The 26,365-nt window shown below is 38.4% G+C and overlaps 1 protein-coding gene across 4 annotated transcripts in view; it reads left to right on the forward strand.

The window, feature by feature from the left end:
- The window catches only part of ADGRB3 (adhesion G protein-coupled receptor B3), a 1,221,611-nt gene extending 1,200,200 nt beyond the window's left edge, over window positions 1-21,411 (forward strand). For all 4 annotated transcript variants that reach the window (XM_082251903.1, XM_082251901.1, XM_082251904.1 and 1 more), the window contains 2 exons: window positions 10,087-10,191; window positions 20,581-21,411. In XM_082251903.1, the coding sequence (XP_082108029.1) occupies window positions 10,087-10,191; window positions 20,581-20,769 (294 nt within the window). In that variant the 3' untranslated portion in view covers window positions 20,770-21,411. The remainder of the gene's footprint in view (window positions 1-10,086; window positions 10,192-20,580) is intronic.
- Window positions 21,412-26,365: the final 4,954 nt, after the last annotated feature.

Here is a 26,365-nt window from a genome sequence, read left to right on the forward strand (position 1 = left end):
TCAGCTCATAGGTCATCCCTAATTGTGACCATTGTCACCAAAACTGAAGGGAAACCGGAATTATACAGCTGTCACCAAAACAAGAGGTGAGGGGAAATCTCCAGTCAATTCAGTGACAACTGTCTACAAGGAAAGTTTCTGTAGTCACTTAGCAAAAACGTGTAAGAAATTGACTGACAGTGTTTTTTTTACCCCTTCCCTTCTCCATCCAAACCTAATCAATATTATATATATATATATATATATATATATATATATATATATACAATATTTTACATATATATATCCAAACCTAATCAATATTATATATATATATATATATATATATATATATATATATATATATATATATATATCACATATTATATATACACAATATTTTACATATACACAGTATATATATATACCTAGACAACAACATATCGCCCAACAGCAACAGCACTGATCGAAAAGCAGTCCTAAGCACAGAAATAGTTTATGTGAATTTATTATGAAGTTACCTTTGTATGATAAACATTTGTTAATTGCCAATAAATTACAAAAACTTGCTTAAAAGCAAAGCATATATTTGTATTAGTATTAGAACATACTGGCATGGGTAGAACAATATAAAGACTCCTTATCCCAACCTCTAGGACACAGAGACGTTTCAGATTCCATAGCCATTTTCATTGACTCATAAATATTTTTATTCTTGTAAAAAATAAACGATATAAATCAGCAGAGAGAGAAAACAACACACTGTAATATCTGAGGAAAAACAGTCACAAATGCCAAGAGTGAACAATGAATAATCACTGTGGATCGTTTTATAGAGCTGCAGTACATTCTATAGCAGAATGTTCGCTATGGCAACTGTTGCTAAGGTTCCTAAGTCTGACGTTTCTTTTGCTTCAGTGCTGCATGTTGCACTGCAGATATTTGAACAAATAATATAGCCAAAGCTAATGAATAATTTAAATAGCTCTATTTTTCTTTTATAGTTAAAACCAAGAAATGCTCAGAAACTGAAAAAAAAACAAGCTGCTGATAAAAATAGCTATGTAAACAAGCACATATATGATTAAGATCAGTACACCATAAATAAAAGGCTGTTTAAAATTCTACTCATTATTTGCAATGTTTTATACCAATATACAATGTATTAGCCAAGTATATATATATACAGTATATTTGTTGCATGCATTTATATATATTAGGAGTCGAATCTTACATTTTTATTGTTTTTATAAAAATCAAATCAGGTATATTTGTTTTAAGTAAATTAAATATCTTTCATTTTGATGGTGTATTACATTTGTATTGCATATAAAAAGGGTTCTAAATTACATATGAAGCTTAGGACTGATTTACATTTATGCATTTTACTGTATGTGTTTTATTGCCCATCAGCACATGCACACAGGTAGAGTCTGTTGATGACAAAGATAGGAAATGCATGGTTGTATACTGCAAAGAAGAACATACAGACAAGTGCGAATCAATAATATAGTGCATGTAATAAAATAATAGTTCCATAATGTTTTCAGACCCATAAATGCATAAGTGATTTTAAGATATTTGTATACTAAGATCAAGACAAAGCAGATTGCCTAATCTCTGGCGAGGCTGGTTCACACCACTGCATTGCACTGGTGTGTAGACGGTGTGCATTAAAAAAGTATTCCGTTCAATACTTTTTTCGAGAGCAGCACAGTCACCGCATGCTGACCTATAGAATTGTATGTAATGTCACTGTGTGACGTTACAATAAAGTTCATTAAAAAAAAAGTGAACAGTGTGATACACTGGAATGAACACCAGTCGCTGCATTGTAACATACTGTAGGTGAGAGAGCATTATCCCTCTTTTGACTTTATATTGCAATGCACTTAGGGAAAAAATGGTTTGCATAAAGTGCTAGCGTAGCATTAGGATAAGATAAAGTTGGGTATCGGCGAGCACGAATTAGCATGTAAACAACTTTTCACAGGTTTGTGATTGCTAAAAATTTGATTGCACAATCTGGTTCAGCTCTGCATAGAAACCAGTCAGCTTACAGGTTTTATTGTCAAAGTTTAATTTAACAAGCTGAAGCTAGAAGCTGGTTGGCTATACAGCTGCACCAGATTTTGTATTCTCCAGTTTTAATAAATCAACCCCATGGCATTCAATTTGTGCAGTAAATGCAAATGTATCCAGATCATCCAACTTCATTGTTGTGACCTAAGGAATCATTTTTGGAGGGAATAGTGTTAATTTTTAGGTTATACAGATCCATACCCCTGTATCATTTAGCTGTGCAGCAGAACATCACTTCTAGTAGTGGTATATTCCTGGTTGCAATACTCTGCAATGCAGAGTTAAGCCAGCCATAGCCAGTTTGAATCTTGGCCTGTTTGAACCATGTATGGGTAGGCTGAATGTACCTAAGTTGATCGATCAACCAGCCTGCCGGATTTTACATGCGATTATCGTTAGCAGCTGTTATAGCTACTAGCAATAATCATTGTGTTCTCCTGGTGGGGGTGGGGGTGGCACAATGACTTGGCAGGAGGGTTTACCCTGTCAACTCTATGAGTGTTGATGGTGAAATCGAGTGAATTTCTTTCCTGCAACCTATGGTTGCAGGAAAGAAATGTGTTCCTTCTATGGCCAGGCTTAGATTGCTATAGTAGTGATCTGCTACTGGAGGGAGAGACTGGACAGAGCTGCAGCAGCTCTGCTTGGGACTACATATTGACAGGGGGTACCATAACAAACTATGTAAATATACTTCCAATGTAAGAACAATGCAGAAGCATTGTGTTTATGTCTGCTCCTATGGTACACTCTTATACAGCAAACTGTAGAAGCACCAGACGGCTGGGAGCTGATCCCAGTGCTGGACCTTTATTGTCACTCCAGAGCTGGTGGGGAACACTGCTTTAAAACAGTGCTGGCACAAAATAGCTGATGTTTCTGTGCCATTTTTAAATGTTATCTGGGATTCATATGGTTAAAGTAAACCTGTGGCCAGATCATACACACTAAATATTGATTACTTCACATTGCAAGCAGCTAGAAAGGGGAGTGAGGGCTTGAGCACTTTTGAAATATAACCAATCTTTTTACCAATTACCAATTACAAATGACCAAATCAGGAGCAAAACAGATGTGCTACATAAAAATATAGATGAGGAACTACGGTTGCCACCTCATCCCTTTAAAACTGAACACAGGTTCTGAGTCTAATTTAATGCACATAAGGCACTAGGTGAGTTTAATTACCATATTAATCAGCCACAGAACCTGTGTTATTAATGTGTTCCGTTTTAAGGGTATGAGGTGACAACTTTACAAGGAACTTGCTCACAGGAGGTGAGAGAACATGGATGTGTGTTCATCAGTGTGCTGCTATTCCTTTACTGTCCAACAGACTGGATGAAGAGAGAGGAGACCTAACTATATCTTAACTGCAGTAAAGAAAAATTAGGTTAATGGGCTGGCTGTGCTACATACCACAGCACTGTAAAGCCTCGTACACACGCAACGATTGTTGGCTGTGAATTTTCGGCCAACGTCCAATCGGCCGATTGTCGGCTTGTTAGTATGATGCTTCCGACAACCGACTGCGACTTTTCGGCCGACCAAAATCTGGTGTGCAGGCTATAAAATTTTTGTTGGCTGTCAACAGAGCGGCCAATTGTTCGTCAGTCAGTACAGATTTCGGCAGACAAAAATGTGATGAGCAAGACTGGGCATGCTCAGAGAAGAAAAAACACACGAAAAGTAAACCAGAACATGACATCACTTTTGAAGTTGGTTTTTGTTGGCCGATAAAATTTGTGTGCAGTCTAGAGTACATTTCAACCAACACAACAACACTGGACAAAAGACGGCCGATCGGTCGGCCAACAATCGGTGCGTGTGTACGAGGCTTAAATCTCAGAACTGGATGAACAGAAATACACATCTTCTGGATAGCTCCTATATACTGTATGCATTTCTAGCTGTTAGCCTGAAGTCAGCTTTAAAGTGGTCCTAAAGTATTTTTTTTTTCTTCTCTAATGCATTACTTGCATTAAGGTAAAGAACCTTCCACTTGCTGTTTCTTCCCCCCTTCTCCCCTAAATACTTTCCTGAGTCCTCCCTTGATGCAGTGCTGTGCCCATCTGCAGCAGTGCTGGTCTCTCCCTGCTCTCACAGGACAGACTGAAAGCAGAAGGAGCTGTAGGTTCCTGCTGCTGTCAGCCAAACACAGTGAGGAGGGAGTGGGGGGATAGCTGAGCCATGCTGTGTTTGTCTATGGATACAAACAGCTCAGCTCAGGAGCGTGCCCATGTGTGTGCCCCAATGGGGCCTGTTCTTGCTGTGTGGGCACACTTAGGAAGGGAGGAACAGACAGCACCAGCAAAGGGCCCCAGAAGAGGAGGTAAAGGGTTGCTCTGTGCAATATCTTTGCACAGAGCAGTTAAGTATAAAATCTTTTTTTTTTTCATTTCAAGTTTGAATATTAACATAGTAAATATAAATAATAACCTATTCAAATATCACTTTAATACATTTAAAATACAGATTTAAAGTTTGGCACACATGTCAAAGTTTTAGCTTTTTTGAAGACAAAAAAAAAAAACAACTGGAGTTCTTTAGTTTTCAGTAATAATGGATTATGTCCTAATTATATAATGACTCTTCAGCAGCTTATAAAACTATTACATTATTTGCCTAAAAGTAGGTAGTAATTTTTAACCCATAACATGATTCTACTGCTAACTGAACCCATGATTTTGAATAAAAATCTTTTTTTTTTTAATACAAAGATTGTGACTGTATATAGATACACCATAATAACAGTGTTTGCATTTTAGTTTCAATCCACAAGGTGTTCAATTAGGCTAATTAAGAGATTCACAATCGCCTCTCAGTTTGACTGTTTCACTCATCTGTGACAGCAGAATACAAACACTGCTGATTACCTAATTGGTTCAATTAAACACTTGTTGAACCCATTCTTCCAGAGTCCATTTAGTAAACCTAACAAAAAATACCTTAAAAATAAGGCCACCCAAAATGTTTCCTTTGGAGCTTTCTGTAAGCACAATGGGTACTTTTTAGAATAATTATGCCATTCAATCATGCATGTCCTAAGTGCCTTTCTAATGTTGTCTACAAATGTCCATAACATTTGGCTCTGAACCTGAAACTGATTTTTTCCCAAGCAACTTACAAATTGTAGTTTATCATTTAATTTAGGATATTCAAAACACCATGAATAGCCTGGGAATTGGTGTTTTAAGTTGCTGATTTGAGCCAATTAGCAACCATGAGGCCACCAAGAAAGCATACAAAAGTTACAGTGTTGCATTGTTAGCATATGATTAGCCTATTTAGATGATATGGAAATTACAAAAAAAAAACAAAAAAAAAAACATCAGCATACCATCATCACAGTTCTCATGCTAGTTCAACCATCAGAAGTGGTAACTAAAGCATTTGCTAGCTAAAATATAGTATCATCTTGAGTCAGCAATCATCCTGTGGTGTTCTGTTCAATTTGGAAGACAAATTTGTCTTCATCTACCTCTTTTTTTGGACAGTTCTAATTCCATGTTCTCTGTTTGGTTTCTTTTTAGTTGTCCATTACTCCTACCTTTACACTTTTTTTTCATAAACACAAGTTAGATGAGGCCTATAGCCACTAAAAGGCTTGGGCATGTCCTGAAAATACTCTATTCCCTATAAAGAAAATCAATTGACACTTAAAATAATCATGTATCATTTATTTAGTTTTCGGAAACTGTCATTAAAGAATATGTTACTTCAGAATTTTATAGTCCTGATATGGGTCTGCTGTATCATGTACTTGTATGGAAAGTATCCTGTTCTCTTTGTATTGCTTCCTTTGTGTGAAATACTTGGTGACCTTGCCAGTCCTTCTGCTTCCTATGAAAACTGACCACACTAGATATAAGAGCTGAGCATGGTCAGTTTTTCCGGCTGGGATGGAAGCTCAGCCTTTGCTGTTCTCCTCTAACGATTAGACTTGCGCTGACATGCACCCCCTGTACAGCCATTCCCTGGAAAGAACAGCACACGGCGCCCCCCCCCCCCCCCCCAGCTCTGTGAGCTCCTTGTGCATGTGAGAACAGAGGCCAGCACACTGCCCCCCCCTCCCCCAGCTCTGTGAGCTCCTTGTGCAGCTGAGATCAGAGGCCAGCACACTGCCCCCCCTCCCCCAGTTCTGTGAGCTCCTTGTGCAGCTAAGAGCAGAGGCCAGCACACTGCCCCCCTCCCCCAGCTCTGTGAGCCCCTTGTGCAGCTGAGATCAGAGGCCAGCACACTGCCCCCCTCCCCCAGTTCTGTGAGCTCCTTGTGCAGCTAAGAGCAGAGGCCAGCACACTGCCCCCCCCCAGCTCTGTGAGCTCCTTGTGCAGCTAAGAGCAGAGGCCAGCACACTGCCCCCCCCCCCAGCTCTGTGAGCTCCTTGTGTAGCTAAGAGCAGAGGCCAGCACACTGCCCCCACCCCAGCTCTGTGAGCTCCTTGTGCAGCTGAGAGCAAAGGGTAGGTTATCATTTTAAAAGGAAAAAAAAGAGGAAACTGTACTTAATACATATATATATATATATATATATATATATATATATATATATATATATATATATATATATATATATATAAAGTACCTTTGTTTCATTTTTTATACATTGACAAACATTTTGCCTTTTTTTTTCTATTTTGAATTGAATGGGTTGTTGGTGAGGGTGAGGTGAGGTTTCACATAAACTTTAAGTTTTTGCTGATTTTATTTAATTTATGTGATAGCACATAGCTGTAATTGGATGGTAAACTAAATGCATAATAAGGAATGTTTTCTTTTGAATGGTCTCTATTCAAAGCAATGTCTTTCTGAAGAAGTCACAAATGCATCTTCAAAACACTTAAAACACTTTCAAGTCTCTGAACAGCGCTCAGTTTAAATGGATTACAGAAAGAAAATTTAATTTGGAATTTTTGAAGTGCTTCTTTGACATGTCATTAAGAAATTAGCTCACAACGAATACAGCATCAATACACGGGGGTACTACTATAGTTTTAGGAAATTCCTCCTACATCTGTGCTACAGGAGTCTTATTTCTAAGCTCCTTCCTCTCCATAGATATATTCTGTACCTGCTCACAAAAGTTTGCCTTAATGTTAAATGTCCCTCCATTCCTTTAACTACTAGGGGACATATTTACCAATAGGTGAAATTGAAACATTGAACAATCTCTTTCACCACAATTTGCAGGTTTCCAACAATTTATTAAAGTGTTTGAAATAGCGCTATCAATAGCGCAAATTGCATTATGTTTCAATGCCACACGAGTTTCATTTCCTTACCCATATCCATGTTTTTTTACAAAAAAAAAATATAATTTGAACTTCGTATTGCCTATTGAATTGCCAACTCTGCAGAAAGTGCATCAGCGTTCTAGTTTCTCAAACATTGGTGACACCAAATTGACATTAAAGTGAAACTGTGCCAAGATTATGGACATTATACTATTTACATATTCTAAACAAGCAGTAAAAGAGCTTTAACTCAGGCCCCCACTCTCCTCTCTAGTAGTTTTCATGTTGAGTTATTATTTCTCAAAAAATCCTCTAAGATCACAACAAAGACTTAACGGTCCAATTTTAGTGGGTTTCTAACAGCTTAGACATTTCTGCTTCTTGTTTAGATTAGAAGGCTGGCAGACAGCTAAGATCTGCTCTCTACAGAAACAAATTCAGATTTCAATACCCATGTTCAGAAATTTGAAATTGTTTTCCTCCACAATGCATATACAATATATTGTCAAAAGTATTGGGATGCCACGCACATGAACTTTAATGGCATCCCAGTCTTAGTCTGTAGGGTTCAATATTGAGTTGGTCCACCCTTTACAGCTATAACAGCTTTAACTCTTCTGAGAAGGCTGTCCACAAGGTTTAGGAGTGTGTCTATGGGAATGTTTGAAAACTCTTCCAAAAGCGCATTTGTGAGGTCAGGCATTGTTGTTGGAGAAAGGACCTGGCTCACAGTCTCCACTCTAATTCATCCCAAAAGTGTTCTATCAGGTTGAGATCAGGACTCTGTGCAGGCCAGTCAAGTTCCTCCACCTGAAACGCACTCATCCATGTCTTTCACAGAAAGTAGAAGGATGGATGATACAACATGTAACATGGTAATCAAAGTCTTGAGTTTGTTATTTTTACAATCATTTTCTCACCAAAAGCTTTTTGTTCACATACATAAATATTGTATGGGTGTGCAATCATTATTTTTCATATTAGAAAGTCAGTCAATCTAAGCCTTTATTGCTAATAAATCATTGTTTCTCATGAAACATTAATTTACCTTTATCTCAAATACCCTAATGTTCTGTTCTCCTCAACACACATCCCACTGATTCTCATGATCATTGCCAGACTAAAGCATAATTTTAAGGTGATAACCTGTCTTTTTTTTGTGTACTTTTAAATAAACTTTTTTACACAATTTGATTATGTATGTGATAAATTCACCTGATCCATGTGATGAGTATAAACATATAATTTTCAATTTAAAAAATGGAAAAATTGTTCTAATGAATTAGCATTATGCTTTGGTGAATTGACCATGGAGCTCCACCCAAAAGAGGAAGCTCCACTTGTTCACCCCCACCCCCCCCCCCTCCACTGCCACATTTAGTAATTTTTTTTGTGGGGGGGGGGTACCTGGTTTTGACAGGTACCGGCTCCAACTTCTGGGAAAGATTGCCACGTGGTGATCTACAACATACCCGGTCCCTCCTCCCCCTCCACTGCATTCTGGGGCCTGTGTGTGCCCTAGAAGATGACAGGACCATTCAGAAAGAGCAGCGCGCCTCGCACATGCACGGTAGGAAACCGGCTGTGAAGTTTGAAGGATTCACTGCCTGTTTCCCTTACTTCCAATGTTGATGCCTGCACTCGATCCTGAACATCGCGGGATCCCTGGACAGGTAATTGTCTATACATTAAAAGTTAGCAGCTACAGCATTTGTAGCTGCTGACTTTTCTTTCTTTATTTTTTCACATGGAGCTCCACTTTAAAGAGGAGACAGGGAATAGTGCAAATGTAAGAAAACTTTTGTGTGACCATAGCTTTTCTGGATATGTTCATATGTACAATAGCAACAATATTAAAAGGTCAAAAGTGAATGAATTCTTGGTATCTTTCTTTTAACTTTATTTAAACCTGAAATGAATCTAGGCGTGTGAAACCTACATAGCCTATAAGAGCATGTAGCAAAAAACATATTTCTCTTGTGTTTAAAGCATTGTGTGCACCTGAGGAGCACCTAACACAGACACACAGCCAAATACACATATTAGATGTATGCCTGTGTGAGATATCTTACCTGCCAAAACATGTAAATATGTTCAGCTAGTTTTCTAATCCAGGAGCCCCTGTCTGATACACTATCTAGGTCCTTTTTCTTTCCTGTATTAAAAAAAAATACAATTTGGTCAGGATTGTATTTGGACAGAGCATCAGCCCATTATTAAAATCATCTCTGTCTCCAATCCAATCAAGACTCCATTTCCTTTTTTCAGAACTGTGCACTGCAGTAAAGCCTGATTGCCTTATAGTGCTTCCATTTCCTATGCCAATCGAAATCCTTATATACAGGGGGACAGTATAAAGGCACATAGACATTGTTTCTGTTTAAAAATGTAATAAATATATAACTTAGGTTTTTTTGTTATATCTGCTGTAGCTCGCAGCCTTGACACGCTCCCTGATATTCCTAAGTGAAATGCAAATGCTTGTTTGTTTGTTGGTTGCTGGCGTGCCTCTATTGCATTGTGGGATGCCAAAGAGCATTATAGTGCTCAAGACAAGCATAATACAGAGTAGGGTCTGAATTGTAGGGGTTGTCTGGCCAAGAAGAAACAGCTTTGAAGACAACAGGATGAGCACAAGCTCATATTTGTGCCTGCTGGAGGGAGGTTAAGACAGTTTCATATGCTTAGATTTAGGATAAGTTCACTTTAAACGTAATTATATATTCAGATACATTAGCAAAAGGCACATATTAATATGATTCTATGTTTTTTTTTTTTTTTTTTTTACACAGAAGGTCATGCATACCAGAAAGAGGCACATGGAATTATTTCAGGAATTAAATCAGAAATTTCAAACTCTGGAAAGATTTCGGGATATACCAAATACTGGATGCACGGTAAGTTCAAACGTAAAAAACAAAAGCAAAATCCAAAACAATGTGCATCACTTTTGAATGCCATAATCAACTTTGTTATCAAGTAGATGTAACCATACAAAGGCTGTTCTTGTTGCTCGCTGCTATAGCATTTTCAATTTCATTTCAACGAAGACTAAGTGATCTTTATTTGAATAGATTATGACCATAAGTACACATAAAGGCCTCATGCACACTGCAGCTGCTCTTTTGGGTGTCAGATGTTTTTTTCTGCAGCCAGTAAACTCCCCAGTATGTTATCTTATTTGTCCATGCATACATAGGCTGTTATCAGTAGGGATGATCGAACGGTTCGGGTCGACCCGAACATTGACTGTTCGAAAATTCGGCCGAATTCCGAACTTTTTGTGGAAAAAGTTTGGAAATCGGCAACCAGAACCGACCAAAATGCAATGGGACAGGAACTGGGCTTTAAAAGCCCGTGATTGGACCAGAACCATCAGTAAAAGCCAATTGAGGGGGCAGGAGGATGCTAGGAATGTGGATGGAGTGACTACGGGGTCCAGAGGCCAATCAGTTGTGAACACGCCCCCCAGTATATAACATAGCCCCGCCAAATCTCTAGCACTGTAATACATGGGCTTTGGAAGAGAGTGGAAGCAGTTCTGTTACTCCTGCTTCAAAAGTGTCATTTAGCAATTATTAGTGTGAGGAAAGGGATGTCTAGTGTAGTTAGGGTACTATTTTCCACTATAGTTAGATTCTATAATCTAGTTTCTGTAGGGAAAGTGTTAAGTGTCAGGGTGACCGTAGTGTAGTGTAGGGTGACCAAACTCTTCCATGTCAGGGTGACCGCCATAGAAAAAAGATTGTTTGTATTAGAATTGCAGTAGAGCAGGGTAGTAGCTCCGCTACTTTTCCACCTGGCCATTTTTGTTTCAGGCATTTATTGGGCTTTTTTGTGGACGTCTTTGGAGGCAGGCATGACATCTGAACTTCTGTGTAGGGGTATACATACACACACACATATATGTATATATACACATACACACATATAGGTGTGAAAGTAGCAGAACCCTATGCCTGCGCTAATGAAATTATTTGCAGGCATAGGGCCTAGCTCCAATCACACCTATATGCGTGTATGTGTATATATACATATATGTGTGTATATATATACCCCTATACAGAAGTTCAGATGTTATGCCTGCCTCCAAAGACGCCCAAAAAAACGCCTGCAACAAAAACGCCCAGGTGTGTTGTTGCAGGCGTTTTTTTGGGCATTTTTTAGGCGTCTTTGGAGGCAGGCATAACATCTGAACTTCTGTATAGGGGTATATATACACACACACATATATGTATTTATACACATACACACATATAGGTGTGATGGGAGCGGAGCCCTATGCCTGCAAATAATTTCATTAGCGCAGGCAAAGGTTTCCGCTACTTTCACACCTCTATGTGTGTATGTGTATATATACATATATGTGTGTGTGTATATATACCCCTACACAGAAGTTCACATGTCATGCCTGCCTCCAAAGACGTCCACAAAAAAGCCCAAAACGCCTGCAACAAAAACGTCCAGGTGTGAAAATAGCGGAGCCATATGCCTGCTCTACTGCAATTCTAAGACAAACAATCTTTTTTTTTCTGGTTCTGGACATGCTACAGAGCTGAAACTTCACAGGTACACTTTCTAGACCCCCCAGACACTAAATCCAAAGAAATCTCTTTTTTTTCTTTTTTTTTTTCAATAGTTTTTTCAATAATTGGCTCTCTATCAAAAACAACAATTTTTAAGAACTTTTTTTGTGTGAATAATAGTCCCTGGGGCATGACCCAGAACCCTAGGCCCTTTTTAGGGGCATTTATTGGGTTTTAGGGCTTCAAAATGGTGTTTTTTGATTACTGAAGTTCGGGTCCTATTGATTTCAATGGGGTTCTGGAATCCGGACCCGAACTTTAGGGAAGTTCGGGTGTTCTGGTCGAACCAAACTTTTCAAAAGTTCGATCATCCCTAGTTATCAGCAGTTTTTGGCAGGGGTGTTTTCTGGCTGGAAAAAAAAACCCCAGAACTAGTGGGTTTTAGGAAGTGTTTTTCAGCTGTAAAAACGCTCTAACTCTAAAAAAGCTTAAAAACTATGAAAAACTTCAAAAAACGCCAAAAAGTGGCTATTCAGCGTTTATCAATGTTTTTGAGCCATAAGATTTTGTGGGAATATAGTTTTGCTAAAAAATGCTACAGCTGAAAAAAGCTAAAAAACTCTGAAAAACCCTACTGCAAAAAAGCTGAAAAACTCATTCTACAGCTACAGCTTTGGCGTTTTGATAACATTCAGTTCTGTAAAGCCTGATGCAGCTCTTAAGATGCTTAGGATCACCAGTGACCTCATTTCATACATGTAATGTTTTTAAAGGGTTACTCTATCTAAAATTAATAGCTTTATGATGGTCTTCAGCTTCTGTTAACTTCTTATATCTTTTGAGGACATCAGAAGCGACATGTATTCACCTGGTACTACTGTGTGCTCCCTTTCTGTTGCATTCTCCATAATATAAATCATCAAGGAACTTTTCACTCTATAATTTCCAAGGTGTGAGGAGACCTAGGAACTCAAACCTAGAGATATTGCCACTGCATTCTCATGGAGACATAAAAAAAGTCCCTTAGGTGATTTTGCTTTATGGCATCTACTAAAAACAGAAATACCACATTTTATTAACAAAAAAATATATACGTGTGCCCCTGCAGGTGGATACAAAATGTATACGCCAAGTATATAGTTTTCTGTCCTCACAGCAAAATGGTTAGTACTCTCCTGCTACAATAATACCACCCTGAATGCCCCATTGCATCAGGTCAGTGCTTCAAACTGATATTAATAACAAAAGAGTGAAAGAATAGGAAAAAAAGGCACCTAGTGGCTATGAACCCAGCAAAGAAATTAGACAAACTGCCCAGGGAGCATACTTCTCATTGTTTGCTCATTTATATTAAGAATAGCAGTAGTAGCATTTGAAGTAGAAGTAAATAGATTAAATATAGTATTGTATTTAAGCAAAACATGTTAAAGGTAATTTATTAAATATTTGAAAAAAAAAAAAAAAACGTACTGAGTTGTAATGGTATTTTGTCTTTAGCTCCTTGCCACCGCATGCCACATATATGTGGCCTCACTGAAGTGGGTTTTCCTTTGTGAAGTTGCATATATGCGTACATTTCTTTGCACTGGGTGTGTGCTGCACAGTGCACTCCCAGCACAGGTGCTGGGCTCTCGCTAACGATCGATCTTGAAATAGAACACCCAGTTCCCAATCACCTGATCACTGTGATAGCCTCTGTTCGGCTATCTCAGTGTTCAGTCACTGTAAAGCCCACTCCTGTGTATGCTTTTTCCTCTGAATGGAGAATAGGATACATTGTGTCTTTCTCTCCTTGCTAGAGGAGGAAATTGTGAATAAGCCCCCGTTCACACTGGGGCGACGCTACTTCGGACCGCGACCTCCGAGGTCGCGGTGCGAGCAGCGCGCCGCGACCTCGGAGCGGCCGCCACGGACTTCATAACATTGAAGTCTATGGCGGTCGCCTCCTGGTCGCCCCAAAGAAGCTCCGGACCCTTTTTCTGAGTCGGAGCGACTTGTGTCGCTCCTATCAGAACGGGTCCGCAGCTTCCCTATGGGAGGCGACCTGCGGCGACCTGTGAGGCGACCAGGTCGCCTCACATGTCGCCCCAGTGTGAACGGGGGCTTAACAAAAGTGTGTGTAAAAAAAAAAAAAGTAAATAAATAGAAAAAAAAATAAAGAAAAAATAGCTAGATCAAGGCTTGATCTAGGTCAGTGTCAGCCTAAAGTGATAGTAAACTCAGATCATTCTACCCCAAGTTACAAACGTGTAGCTAATGTGAATCAATGTGCCGCCTAGGGAAGGCAAATAGAAAGCTTCTTACATGATAAAATAATCTTTTTTTCAAAGCTCCTGCTTCTTTGAAGCTGCCCCCATAGTAACTGCTTTTTTCCGTGTCCAGTTTTCTATTTCCGCCTCTACTCCCTCTCCGTGTCCATAATCCCGCATGTGCGCAGTACTTCCCAAGCGAAGCCTCATTTTCGTTCTGGTTTTGTCATGACAACCGAGTTCAGTGAATCAAAGCTGAATGGGGAAGTAGTATCCCGGGATCATGGAGCTGACACTGAGCAAAGAAAATAACCAAGCCCCGGCATGTAAACACCATTTTTTCAGCATGAAGTGCTTGCCTAAAAAAATGGGACTAAGAGATCATGTGCTGGTGACATCATTGCTTAGAAAACGAAGGGTTACACTGAAAGTAAGAAGGTAGGAAGCTGTCCACACAGAGTACCCAGTTCACTAGCTTAAAATGATTACTATGCCAGAAATTGAATAGAACAGGTTTACTACCGCTTTAAGGCCTGGTTCACACCTATGCATTTTTTTGTGCATTTTGCAGAAACACACTATAGTCTTTTAACATGGTTTCCTATGGGACACGTTCGCATTTATGCTTTTTTCAGCCACTGCGTTTTTGATGTCATTTTGTTGTGCTTTGGGTTTCACGTTTTTTTAATCTGGCCAATAAAAAGCATAACAAATGTGAAACACATCAAAGCTGCATGTGCAAAAAAAAGCACTGCAGGAAACCGATCAAAAGTAAACTGCATAGGTGTGAGCCAGGCCTTAAGCCCCGTACACACGTACTGATCGGCGGCCGAACGATCGGCCGTCTTTTGTCCCCGGGCTGTCGTGTCTTGCAAATCTGCTGTCTGTCGGCCGAATTCTGTACTGACTGGCGAACAATCGGCCGTTCTGGTGTCGGCATACAAAAATTTTAATGCTTGCACGACAGATTCTGTTCGGCCGAAAGTACGCTGTTGGCTGTCGGAAGCATCATACTAACAAGCCGAAAATCGGCCGATCGGCCGACAATCTGCACGTGTGTACAGGCCTTTAGATTTAGTGTCAATGTCAGGGTCAGTTTATTTTAGGTAAGATTTAAAAAAAAAAAAAAATTAGTTTCAGTGTCAGCTAGTTTCCGTGTGTTTTAGGTAAGATAAAAAACACCATTGTTTCTTGGCCCTACTATAGATACAAACAACAATCCACATATTGATGCAATCATCAGGAGCAGGATCATTTATTTTGGGTTGTTCTTTGGTGTAGGTTATAGAAGTAGCAGGTAAAATGCAGATACATTTTAAAAAATGTTTTTTTTTATCATTATTTTCGGACAAGTTTTAATTAAAAAAAAAAAAAAAAAAAAAGAAGATATTCCTTACCATTTACCGCCAAATAAAAGCTCACTTTGTCCTGAAAAAACAAGATATAATTGACCTAGAGACATTAAGTAGTCAAAGTTGCAAAATTGTCTTCAGGGCAGTAGAATTTGTTTTACCTTTATCATGCTGGGGTTAATGTCACAGCAAAAAATAAACAAAATGTGTGCATGTACTGCCAGGGAATTAAAGCTGACACTATCATTACTGAACAGCAAAAGAGTTCAGTGTTATAGGACTTGCTTGCCTTTTCTGAGTGTGCTCCCTGGTGCCATATATTTATATAATATAAGATGCCAAAAACAGCCCTTGCAATAGTGTAGATATCAAAAAATGTGTAAAAGACGTCAATTAATAAAAAGTAGATATTCATATAGTGTAAAGTGCAGTCGTGTTGAACCAAATAATAACAATAAATGACATCAATTTATGAAAAAAATAAAGTGCAATGGTGCCAGGACTAGATAATAATAATTATGTGCATAAAGTGCAATAGTGCTTGATGCAAAATACAATAAACAGCAAAATACAATAACTGGTGCTTAGGTGCAGAAAGTGGTATAAAAATGTCCAAAATTAGGTAAACAGACATATTTATATAAAACACATGTATTGATAAGAGAAAACATAAAGTTGTATTTCCAAACCCTCTGAATTTTCTAGGCTTGAATAAAAAGTATTTATCCATAAATATTGTGGCATTTATACATTAATAAATACATATAAATGCACTCATATTTTTGGAATTAAAGTACATTTCTGTATATCAGTGTGAATAAAAATGTGAATAGGAAATTCATAAATAAGTACAAATGAATAAACAACTCCATACATAGAAAAATGTATTTAACTGTTCCAATTATGATAGTGTACATACATATAGCTAATTCATTAACAAATGGTATTTACGAACCAGGACAGGACACTACACAAACATGATTTCAAAATGTGCTTTAAAATGACTCATTATAATGATGATAGTGAGCAATAGTGGTAATAGTCACTTAACAATGTTTGCGTATTTATTTAATAATTTATTTTTACACCAGAGTTTTATCACACATTACTTGGTTCATAAAACAGAATTATTTCATTGTTCAATACAGACTAAAAATGGGGGCCGCTGCATATGCATTGAACATAAATCAGTGAAGGGAATGCATTCAATGAGTGGGTAAACATCCGCAGGTTCCTGTAAATCTAAACAGAAAAAAATTCTATGTGCTCTTGTGCATTCCTTTTAGAAAGTTTAAATATCTGTACTTTTAGGGCCCTTTCACACGGGCGTTCCGCATGTCCGCAAATCATCCTATTTTTTTGCGGGTGATATACGGACATAATGCATGTCAATGGGATTGCGGATGTCAGCGGATGACCATCCGCTGACATCCGATTTTCATCCTTTCAGTTCTGTTCCGTTTTTTGGAATGGAACAGAACCCTATTTTTGTTGCAAAATTGGATGTCAGGGGTGTCATCTGCTGACATCCGAAATCCCCATAGACATACATTATGTCCGTATATCATCCGCAAACAGATGGGATGATATGCGGACATACGGAGCGGGTGACACAAATGTCATCCGCTCCGTGAAAAAAATAAAAATAAAAGTGCCGGAGCGGATCGCACTGCGGTCTGCTCCTTGTGAAAGAGCCCTAATCCTTGTTGGCGCTTTGCTTACTTTAACCACTTCTAGACCAGAAGTATTTACCCTCTTAATGACCAGGCCATTTTTTGTGATACAGCACTGTAATTTAACGGACAAATGCGCGGTCGTGCGATGATCTACCCAAGTAAAATTTATGTCCTTTTTTAACCACAAATAGAGCTTTCTTTTGGGGGTATTTGATCACCTGTACGATTTTTATTTTATAAAAAAAACAATATTTTTCACATTCTGCTATATAACATTCCCAATAAAAAGAAAAAACATCAAATTTGTTCATCATTTTAGGCCAATTTGTATTCTATTACATATTTTTGGTAAAAGAAAATCCCAATAAGTGTATATTGATTGGTTTCCGCAAAAATTATCACGCCTACAAACTATGGGAAATATTTATGTCGTTTTTATTTATTTTATTTTTTTACTAATAATGGTGGCAATCTGTGATTTTTAGCGGGACTGCAACATTGCGGCAGACACACCAAACTGACATTTTTGACACTTGGAGAGACCAGTGACATTACTACAGTTATCAGTGCTAAAAATATGCACTGTTACTGTTCTAATGACACTGGCAGGAAAGGGGTTAACACCAGGGGCAATCCAAGGGTTAAATGTGTCCCTAGGGGGTGCTTTCTAACTGTGGGGGAGGGTGGTATTTCTGCATGAACACAGAGACCTGTGTTTCTAAATAAAAGGAATACAGAATCCCTGTATTCATAATTGACTGTGTTTACAACAGCAGACCACGTTCTGTCTCCACGAGGAGCAATCGCGGGTGCCCAGCGGAAATTGCGGCTGCTGCAACCCGCTAAATGGCTTCCTCAGGTGGCAAATGGGCGTGGACATGCCCCCACTAGCGGTCCCGCGAAGCGATGTACAGTTTTGTTGTTTCATGGGACAGAGCCGACCTGCCGCAGTGAAACTGTGGCGGGCAGTCTTTAAGTGTTTAATTACCTAATCAATTTAAAGAATAATAAGATGCGCAAAGAATACATGGGCTACTTTTGCTAACCTCTCCTGAAATTGCCAGTTGTCTGGCTGTTATTTTGAACCCTTTGCTTTCATACTTTGAGTCTCTAAGTCAGACCAAGGATAACATAAGGAATTCCAATGTTACTGTGACTTTCCTGTACCTGCATACTTTTTCCAGGTCAGAGAATCAAAAAATATTAAAAAAAGTGTTGATTTATTAAAGGGTAGATGCATTTATCTAGCACAAAGAATGTTAATAAATGCGGGAACGTTTTTTTACTTAAGGGAAATAAAAAAAAAACTGAAATTTGCTAGTGCATGGCTGGGTAGTCAAAGGGAACACAGCATTATTTTATTCACTAACATTCACTATGCAAAGTTAACAGCCTCTACTGCTTTAATAAACCAACCCAAATGTATTATAGTCAGATGACTAACATTTTCAGGATGTCAGCACTTTTCAATATTTCTTTCGGGAACAAAAATTGATATATCGTATTATGTAATTTTACTTAGGTAAGTTCAAAATTCAAAAGTGACAAAATCCAATTCTCTAAACTGAGGATGATGTGGAAATACCTCCTGTAGGGTTAATATTGGTGATTTTGTAGTCAGTACGAAAGAAGCAAAATAACAGCCTTGAAATTTTACAACATGAGAGACTTGCAGAGTGGTCCCCTGGGGTTTTTGGCCCTGTAATACTTGTAAAAACGGTTAGCCCTGTTGCTGTACAGTTGCTTATACTTAGGTTACCCACTAATGGACACCAGCGTCGCTATATAAAAACCTAAAATGGTAGCTTGAGAATAGTATAAAAATACTAGCATAGAATCTGCATAGTTTCCACTGCCTACATTTCTACAGTGTTGTATTTTGTTAGGGTAATATTCACCTATTATGAATGGACCTATGGAGGCTGATTCACTAAAAGAGTTTAGAATATCCACTCCATAAGTTGTTTGAATAATAACTTTATAGCTGAACTCCTGCTTTTGTTACACTTTACATAGTTTGTTTGGGTCAAGTTGGTCCGAATGAACTATGTCCCTCACTTCATCTGAGGCCACTGGATGGGCTGTATAAACTGTATGTACTTGAGGCTACATACAGCATACCTCACTGTGTTCCAGGTTCGAGCCGAGACCTTTCTGTCTTATACAAGGAACGCAATAGAGTTTATCAGATCGGCCATTGTTAGAAAGCAATGTATTCTAGAAATAAATACATATACGGTACATACAAATAAATATAAATACAAAGCTTCCTCCTTGGCTGAGTCAGAGAGGTAAGCGGATGATGTCACAACCTCTGACTCAGCTTTGTTTTCATTGCTAGAATACATCTATTTCTTTGAAAGGCTGAGACTCTATTGTGTTCTGGGTATAAGACAGGAACATCTTGGGTCAAACCCGGAACAGTGTGGTATTCTGTATGTAGCCTCAGCTACTTACAGTTTAAAAAGAAAATCCAGTGGCCTCAGATTATAGTGAGGGACATAGTTGGTTTGGGCCAGCTTGGCCCAAAACAAACTATGTCAAGTGTAACAAAAGCGGAAGTTCAGCTTTAATTACTCAGTTATCCAAAAACAAATTCCATTACACTTTGAATACTAGGGTATGTGCAGAAGCAATAAGTAAATATGCCTATTCTTTTTACATGATTGGGTAACTGAAGTGAATATTAACAGAGATTATTAAATTAAGATTCTCAACTCTCAACTGGCTACTTATATCCAAAGTAATTAATAAGGCTGATATATTTTACAGGGTCAGTCTACCCAAAACGAAAACATACTCACTGGTTAATTCACCCACCAGTTTTTTATATTTGTTAAGAAATTGAGGGCTCTGCTTGTTGCCAGCTCTGTTATCTTATTGCAGGTTTTCCAAAGGGGATCATAATAATCCTGCTTCTTAATTATATATCCCAAGGAATACAGCAGGTTACTTTCCTAATTTTAGCAATGACTGCTTCTCAGACAAATCTATGATTGCCATATGTTGTAGTTGAGTGCTTCATTCTCCAGAGGTTCAAAGGTTTCTTCAACCCATTCACCTATAACTTAAATATCAGTAGTGTATTAATTAATTATTTGAAGAAAAATAAGAAAAGTAGTATAAACAATGCCATTTCTGACCTCTCCTTCTGAAAATGAAAGTACTCTGGCTATCTTGCTGACCCAATGGTTTCCGTACTGCATGAGTCACTATTTGGGAATGAGTTTGCAGATCATGAGTTCTAAATATGCTTAGTAATGCAGAACATTGTGAAGCCAAAGAAAGCCAATAAACCATACTTTTAGAGGTCAGCAATGCCAACCTCCTTATTTTTCTTTTCTGCCTCTTTTCTTTCTGATTTCTTTTTTTATTTCTTTTTTTTTATTTTTTTGAGAATTGCAGATAAATCATTTGTTTTTGTTCAATATTACTTCTGTTTTAGGTTTGTTCTAATGCACTCTTTCTTCTTTCTGTCCATAGGAAAACCCAGCAGTAAACAAAAACCCATGGGACAGTTTCAAAAGCCCAAATGAATATCAACATTATACAACAATCAATGTATTAGATTCAGAAGCAAAAGATTCTTTAGAACTTAGACCTTCAGAATGGGAGAAATGTCTGAATTTGCCTTTAGATGTACAGGAAGGTGACTTTCAAACTGAGGTTTAATATAACCACAACAAACAGACTGAAACAAGACAAAAAGTCATTTGCACTGACACATGTGAAAGACTTTAGAAGCCTGGCATCCGGACTTTTGTGGCTACTTCATGTCAGGATCTTCATGTGCCAAATGTCAGTGTTTTATTTTTTTTTTGTTTTTTCTTTTTCTTTTTATTTCTTGTCTACTCTCACTAGCAAATCTAGTGCAGAACCAGGTGTACAAATCTTACCATCATGTGTTGTAAGTACCCGTGGAATGGATTTGTAAGGTAATCTTTATAGATCAACCTCAAACAACAATTCATGTTGTAACAGCTTCATTTGGTTTAGTTTTCAAAAAACTTCACCATGAAGCACAATGTATATATGCAGTTTTTAAAATTTATAACAGTCTGTTTGGCCATTACTACACTTTTTACTTTATAATATAAAAAAGAGCAAAATTTTTGTCATTAAATGAATGTTTGTTGAGCTACGTTCTTCATTGCTTTAAATGCAATAAAGTAATAATCTCACTTTTATATGAATAATATATTTCACATCTTTATTATTGCAGTTTTATCTTGGAAGCTCATGGTGGCTTTCTCTGCTGCAGCTCTGTATAAAATATTTAAAATGTTGTATGGTGTAAATAAACTTTTGTCTACAGCTTTGTTCCCTTTGTCTTCTGTGAAACATTATTTTTGTTTGCAGACTGAAAGAAACTCATTTGTTAAGTCTGTCAAAAACATTTGATAGGATAGTCAGCTTTTTCTATAATATGACTATATGCTTCTAGCTTTAGATGTTACAGAAGATCTATATTTTTTCTATGCGCACACCCATTTGCATTTGTCGCCTAATCATAATCAGATTATTGAAGCATTAAAATGGAAATACATTTATGCAATTGTTATATTTGCAAATACAAATGTAAAAGTTCAAACCTATATTTCAAAGGAAAGCAAATTAGTTCATGGAAATTATATTTTTGATGCTTAGATATATGTGAATGTGAACAGTTAATGTAAATACTGTTGTCAATATATGTTAATAATGTATAAAATTTGTTTCTGTTTTAACGTTTTTAACTATCTGCGTTGGGACTGGAATACTTGTTTATTAAATATGCACGCTGTGCTTTTTATATGGAACCAAACAGTGCAACACATATGCTTGCCTACTCCTATGTGAGTGCAAAGTTTATAGAATGTTCATGGAAATCAATGGAGCTAAGGTCACATTGAAAGCTGTAAAACTGCCACAAAGCATGAACAGAATAGTACCAGTTAGGTTCCTATGGATGTTAGTATACAACGCTCTGGTGGTTTGTCTTGATTTGGATGCTATCACATTCAAATATATTATTGCACATTTAAAAATGCAGTCGAGCATAGTGCGGTTGATTTACTAAAACTGAAGAGTGCAAAATCTGGTTCGGCTCTGCATAGAAACCAATCCTTTTCTAACCTCAGCTTGTTCAATTTAAGGGTAACTCCACTTTAGTGGGGAAAAAAAAATAAGAAAAAACAATATAGCGTATACAATTGTGACACAAATCATATTGTAATTGAATGTTATTAAAAATTACCTTTCCTTTTCAATCTGCAGCTGTTTTAATTTTCTGAAAATGCAATGCAATATGGCTACCTGGAGCTGTTCTGTACACAGAGTTTGTACTGACCACACCCCAGAAACATAATTTCCTGCTTGTGTGATTGGCTCACCAATTTTCACAGAAGTCTGCCTAAGATACAAGTCAGATTTCTGGCATTCCCTGAAATAAAAATGTCATTTTTGGTGAGATACTCCCAATAGAAACAGGTCTAAAGGGATGCAGGCCCAGAAGCTTTCCTCATTAGAGCTCTGCAGCTGCCACAGCTGACATATATATATGAAACCACTCCCACACAGAGAAACAAACAATGATTTTTTCAGAATAACAAAAAGGTAGAAATCTTCAACAATGTTTGTTACAATCCTTGTAATGTACAGAGATCGCCCAGAGGGGAATGTTTTTTTCTCAACAAAAGTGGAGTTACGCTTTAAGCTTTGACAAAAAAAACCTGGAAGCTAAATGGTTTCTATGTAGAGCTGTACCAGATTTCGCACTTTCCAGTTTTAGTAAATCAACCCCAGTGTGCCTTCTAATGACTACTTTTCTGTACTTCAAATATTACTAAACAAATTGTGACAGTACAATTGCAAATAGTCTTACATACTCATATTACATACTATGGCACAGCAAAGTACTTAAATGGAATTAAAATTACAACTATACAGTAGTGATGAGCCGAACACCCCCCTGTTCGGTTCACACCAGAACATCTCGAACAGGGCAAATGTTCTAGCGAACATACGAACAATCACAAATCCTCATTTTAATGGCTTAAATGTAAGTAACTATTAATCACCCACTGGCCAGGGGAGATTCAAACCCATAGCCTCTAACTTGCAAGCCCATTATTCTACCAGCTACGCCACCAAGCCAGCTGATTAATCCAAGACTCTCTCTGCCTAACTAACTTCTAGAGCTTTATTTGGTACAGTGTCCTCTGGATCCCTGCTTCTTTTTTTTATTAGAGCTTGACAAGAAAAAAAAAAAAAGAAGTCTACCTACACCATAAAATAAAATATATTAAATGATGGGCACATTTATTAGTGCTTAAAATTGCAACTAATTTGTCATTTAAGGGCTTTATTGCACAGTACCTAGGTATCTTTTATATTTAATAAAGTGAACCTCTCTAATATATAGTGACATCCTCAAAATCTCCTTAAAATGCTTAGTCTAAAACAGGGGTATTGAGTTAAAATTAACCAAGGTCCGGTCAATAAAATTTTCTTCCAGCAGAGTTAATTTAATTGTTAGATTATGGGTCTTCGTAATAAATGTGCACAAAAATAACAGGAATTTAACTTGCCCTTAAAATTCATTTATTGGAGTACATCACAGGACACAGGGCAGCTCTATTATTCCTTACTCACAGGTTTTTGCACCACCTACAGGAGACTTGACATTGGAAAAAGACAGGAAGTCCTCTCCTATATAACCCCCCCCCATACCAGAAGGTCTTCAGATTTGTAGCAAGCCATGCACCCCAATATAGAGTGAAGGGATCTCTGTGTCCAGTGAAGTACAAGAAAGAGATTTTATAGGTAAGACAAAAGTCCAGTTTTCTTTATCGTACATCTTGGGACACAGAGAAACTTTATTAGTCCTTACTCACAGAGATTATTATTATTATTATTATTATTCAGGATTTCTATAGCGCCAGCAGTTTACGCAACGCTTTACAATGTTAGAGGGAGACAATACAGTTACAATACAATAAAATACAAGAGGATTAAGAGGGCCCTGCTCAGAAGAGCTTACAATCTAATAGGGTGGGGCAGGTGATACAAGAGGTTGTAACAGTAGGGAATGAGCTGATGGCAGATTAGTTGGCGGTGTGATAGGCTTCCCTGAAGAGATGAGTTTTCAGGGATCGCCTGAAAGCAGCTAGAATAGGAGATAGCCGTACAGGTTGAGGTAGGGCTTTCCAGAGGATGGGAGAGGCCCTGGAGAAATCCTGGAGACGAGCATGAGAGGAGGAGACAAGGGAACTTGAGAGAGGGGGGGCTTGAGAGGAGCGGAGAGGACCGTTTGGGTGATATTTGGAGACAAGATTGGTGATGTAGCTCGGGACAGAGTTGTGAATGGCTTTGTATGTTATGGTTAGTATTTTGAATTTAATTCGCTGGTCAATCGGGAGCCAGTGTAGGGATTGGCAGAGAGGGGAGGCAGACGCTGAGCGGTTGGTAAGGTGGATAAGCCTGGCAGCAGCGTTCATGATAGACTGAAGAGGGGATAGCCTATGAAGTGGTAGGCCTATGAGAAGGGAGTTGCAGTAGTCGGGGCGAGAAATAACAAGGGAGTGAATGAGTAGCTTGGTGGTTTCAGTTGTTAAAAAGGGGCAAATTTTTGAGATGTTGCGGAGGTCTACAAGTTTTTGACAATGATTGGATTTGGGGCTGAAAGGACAGGTCAGAGTCTAGGATTACACCTAGTACCCTGGCATGAGGGGAGGGATTGATGGTTGCATAACTAGTTTTGATGGAAAAGTCATGGAGGGGGGCACGGGCAGGAGGGAAAATTACCAGCTCAGTTTTAGAGAGATTTAGTTTGAGGAAGTGGTGTGACATCCATGTAGATATGTCAGTAAGTAAATTAGCAATGCGAGAGGAGACTGAAGGAGTGAGGTGAGGAGTAGACAGATAGATTTGAGTGTCATCGGCATAAAGATGGTATTGGAAAGCGTGGGCAGTTATCAAGTGACCGAGGGAGGCTGTGTAGATAGAAAAGAGGAGGGGGCCAATAACAGAGCCTTGGGGAACCCCCACCGAAAGGGGCAATGGGGAGGAGGAGGTAGAGTTGTGGGTAATGCCGAAGGAGCGCTGCGAAAGGTAGGAGGAGAACCAAGATAGAGCAGAATCTTGGAGGCCAAGGGAACAGAGTTTATTAAGAAGAAGCGGGGGGTCAACAGTGTCAAAGGCTGCAGAGAGGTCGAGTAGTAAGAGTATGGAGTAGTGGCCATTGGTTTTGGCAGTTAGTAGATCATTGGTAAGTTTTAGTAAGGCAGTTTCTGTGGAGTGCTGTGAGCGAAAGCCAGACTGTAAGGGATCAAGAAGGTTATTTTCACTGAGGTAGGAGCTGAGACGGTTGTAGACTAAGCATTCCAGAAGTTTAGACATGAATGGGGGCAGTGAGATGGGTCTTAGGTTGTTCAGGTTGGTCTTAGGTTGTTCAGGAGATGTCCTAAAGCAATAGCTATGAGGGGAGGGAGACACAGTAGTCCCCAACAGATTATATAGTTACATAGTTACATAGTTGGTAAAGCTGAAAAAATACACCAGTCCATCCAGTTTAACCTGTGTGGGTGTATGTGAATGTGTTTTAAATGTATATCCCTGTATGTTGTGATCATTAAGATGCTATCCTTCCTGCTGATACCGCTGCTTATGGAAGAGAATTCTTCCAGTAACAGTATAGAACCCTTTTCAGTGATTATGGTTAAACTGTTTCTCTTCCAATTTCAGTGAATTGCCGCATTTCTTTTTAAATTCTCTTTTACCTAAAAGTTTTTTCCCAATGCTAGGGTCAACAGTAAGATATTTGTGGATTGCTATCATATCCCTTCTCAAGTGTCTCCTCTCGAGAAAGAATAAATGCAATGCCTGTGGTCTTTCCCATAGTTGAGGTCCTCCAGTCCCTTTATTCGTTTTGTGGCCCTTCTCTGAACTTTTTTCAGTTCCAGCACATCCTTCTTGATGACTGTTGACCATAACATGATAGCTTACTTAAGATGCGTCTTGTAGAGTGGGAGAATTGTCGTTTCATCCCTGGAGTAAAAACCCTTTTTGATGCATGCTAGTTTTCTGTTGGCTTTGCTTGGCATTGCATGCCATTGGTGAGCCTGTTTTCTACTAGGACCCCCAGATCTTTCTCCATCCTGGATTTCCCCAAAGGATCATATTTTTGGCACCCAAATGCATCACCTTATGTAAGGTTGAGCTATTCATCCCATCCTCTATATTGGGTATTAAAAATGAAACAGAATTGGCCCCAGGAAAGATCCCTAGG

Source organism: Pelophylax lessonae (assembly GCF_965119305.1).
Source record: "Pelophylax lessonae genome assembly, chromosome: 3".
Lineage (NCBI taxonomy): Eukaryota > Metazoa > Chordata > Amphibia > Anura > Ranidae > Pelophylax > Pelophylax lessonae.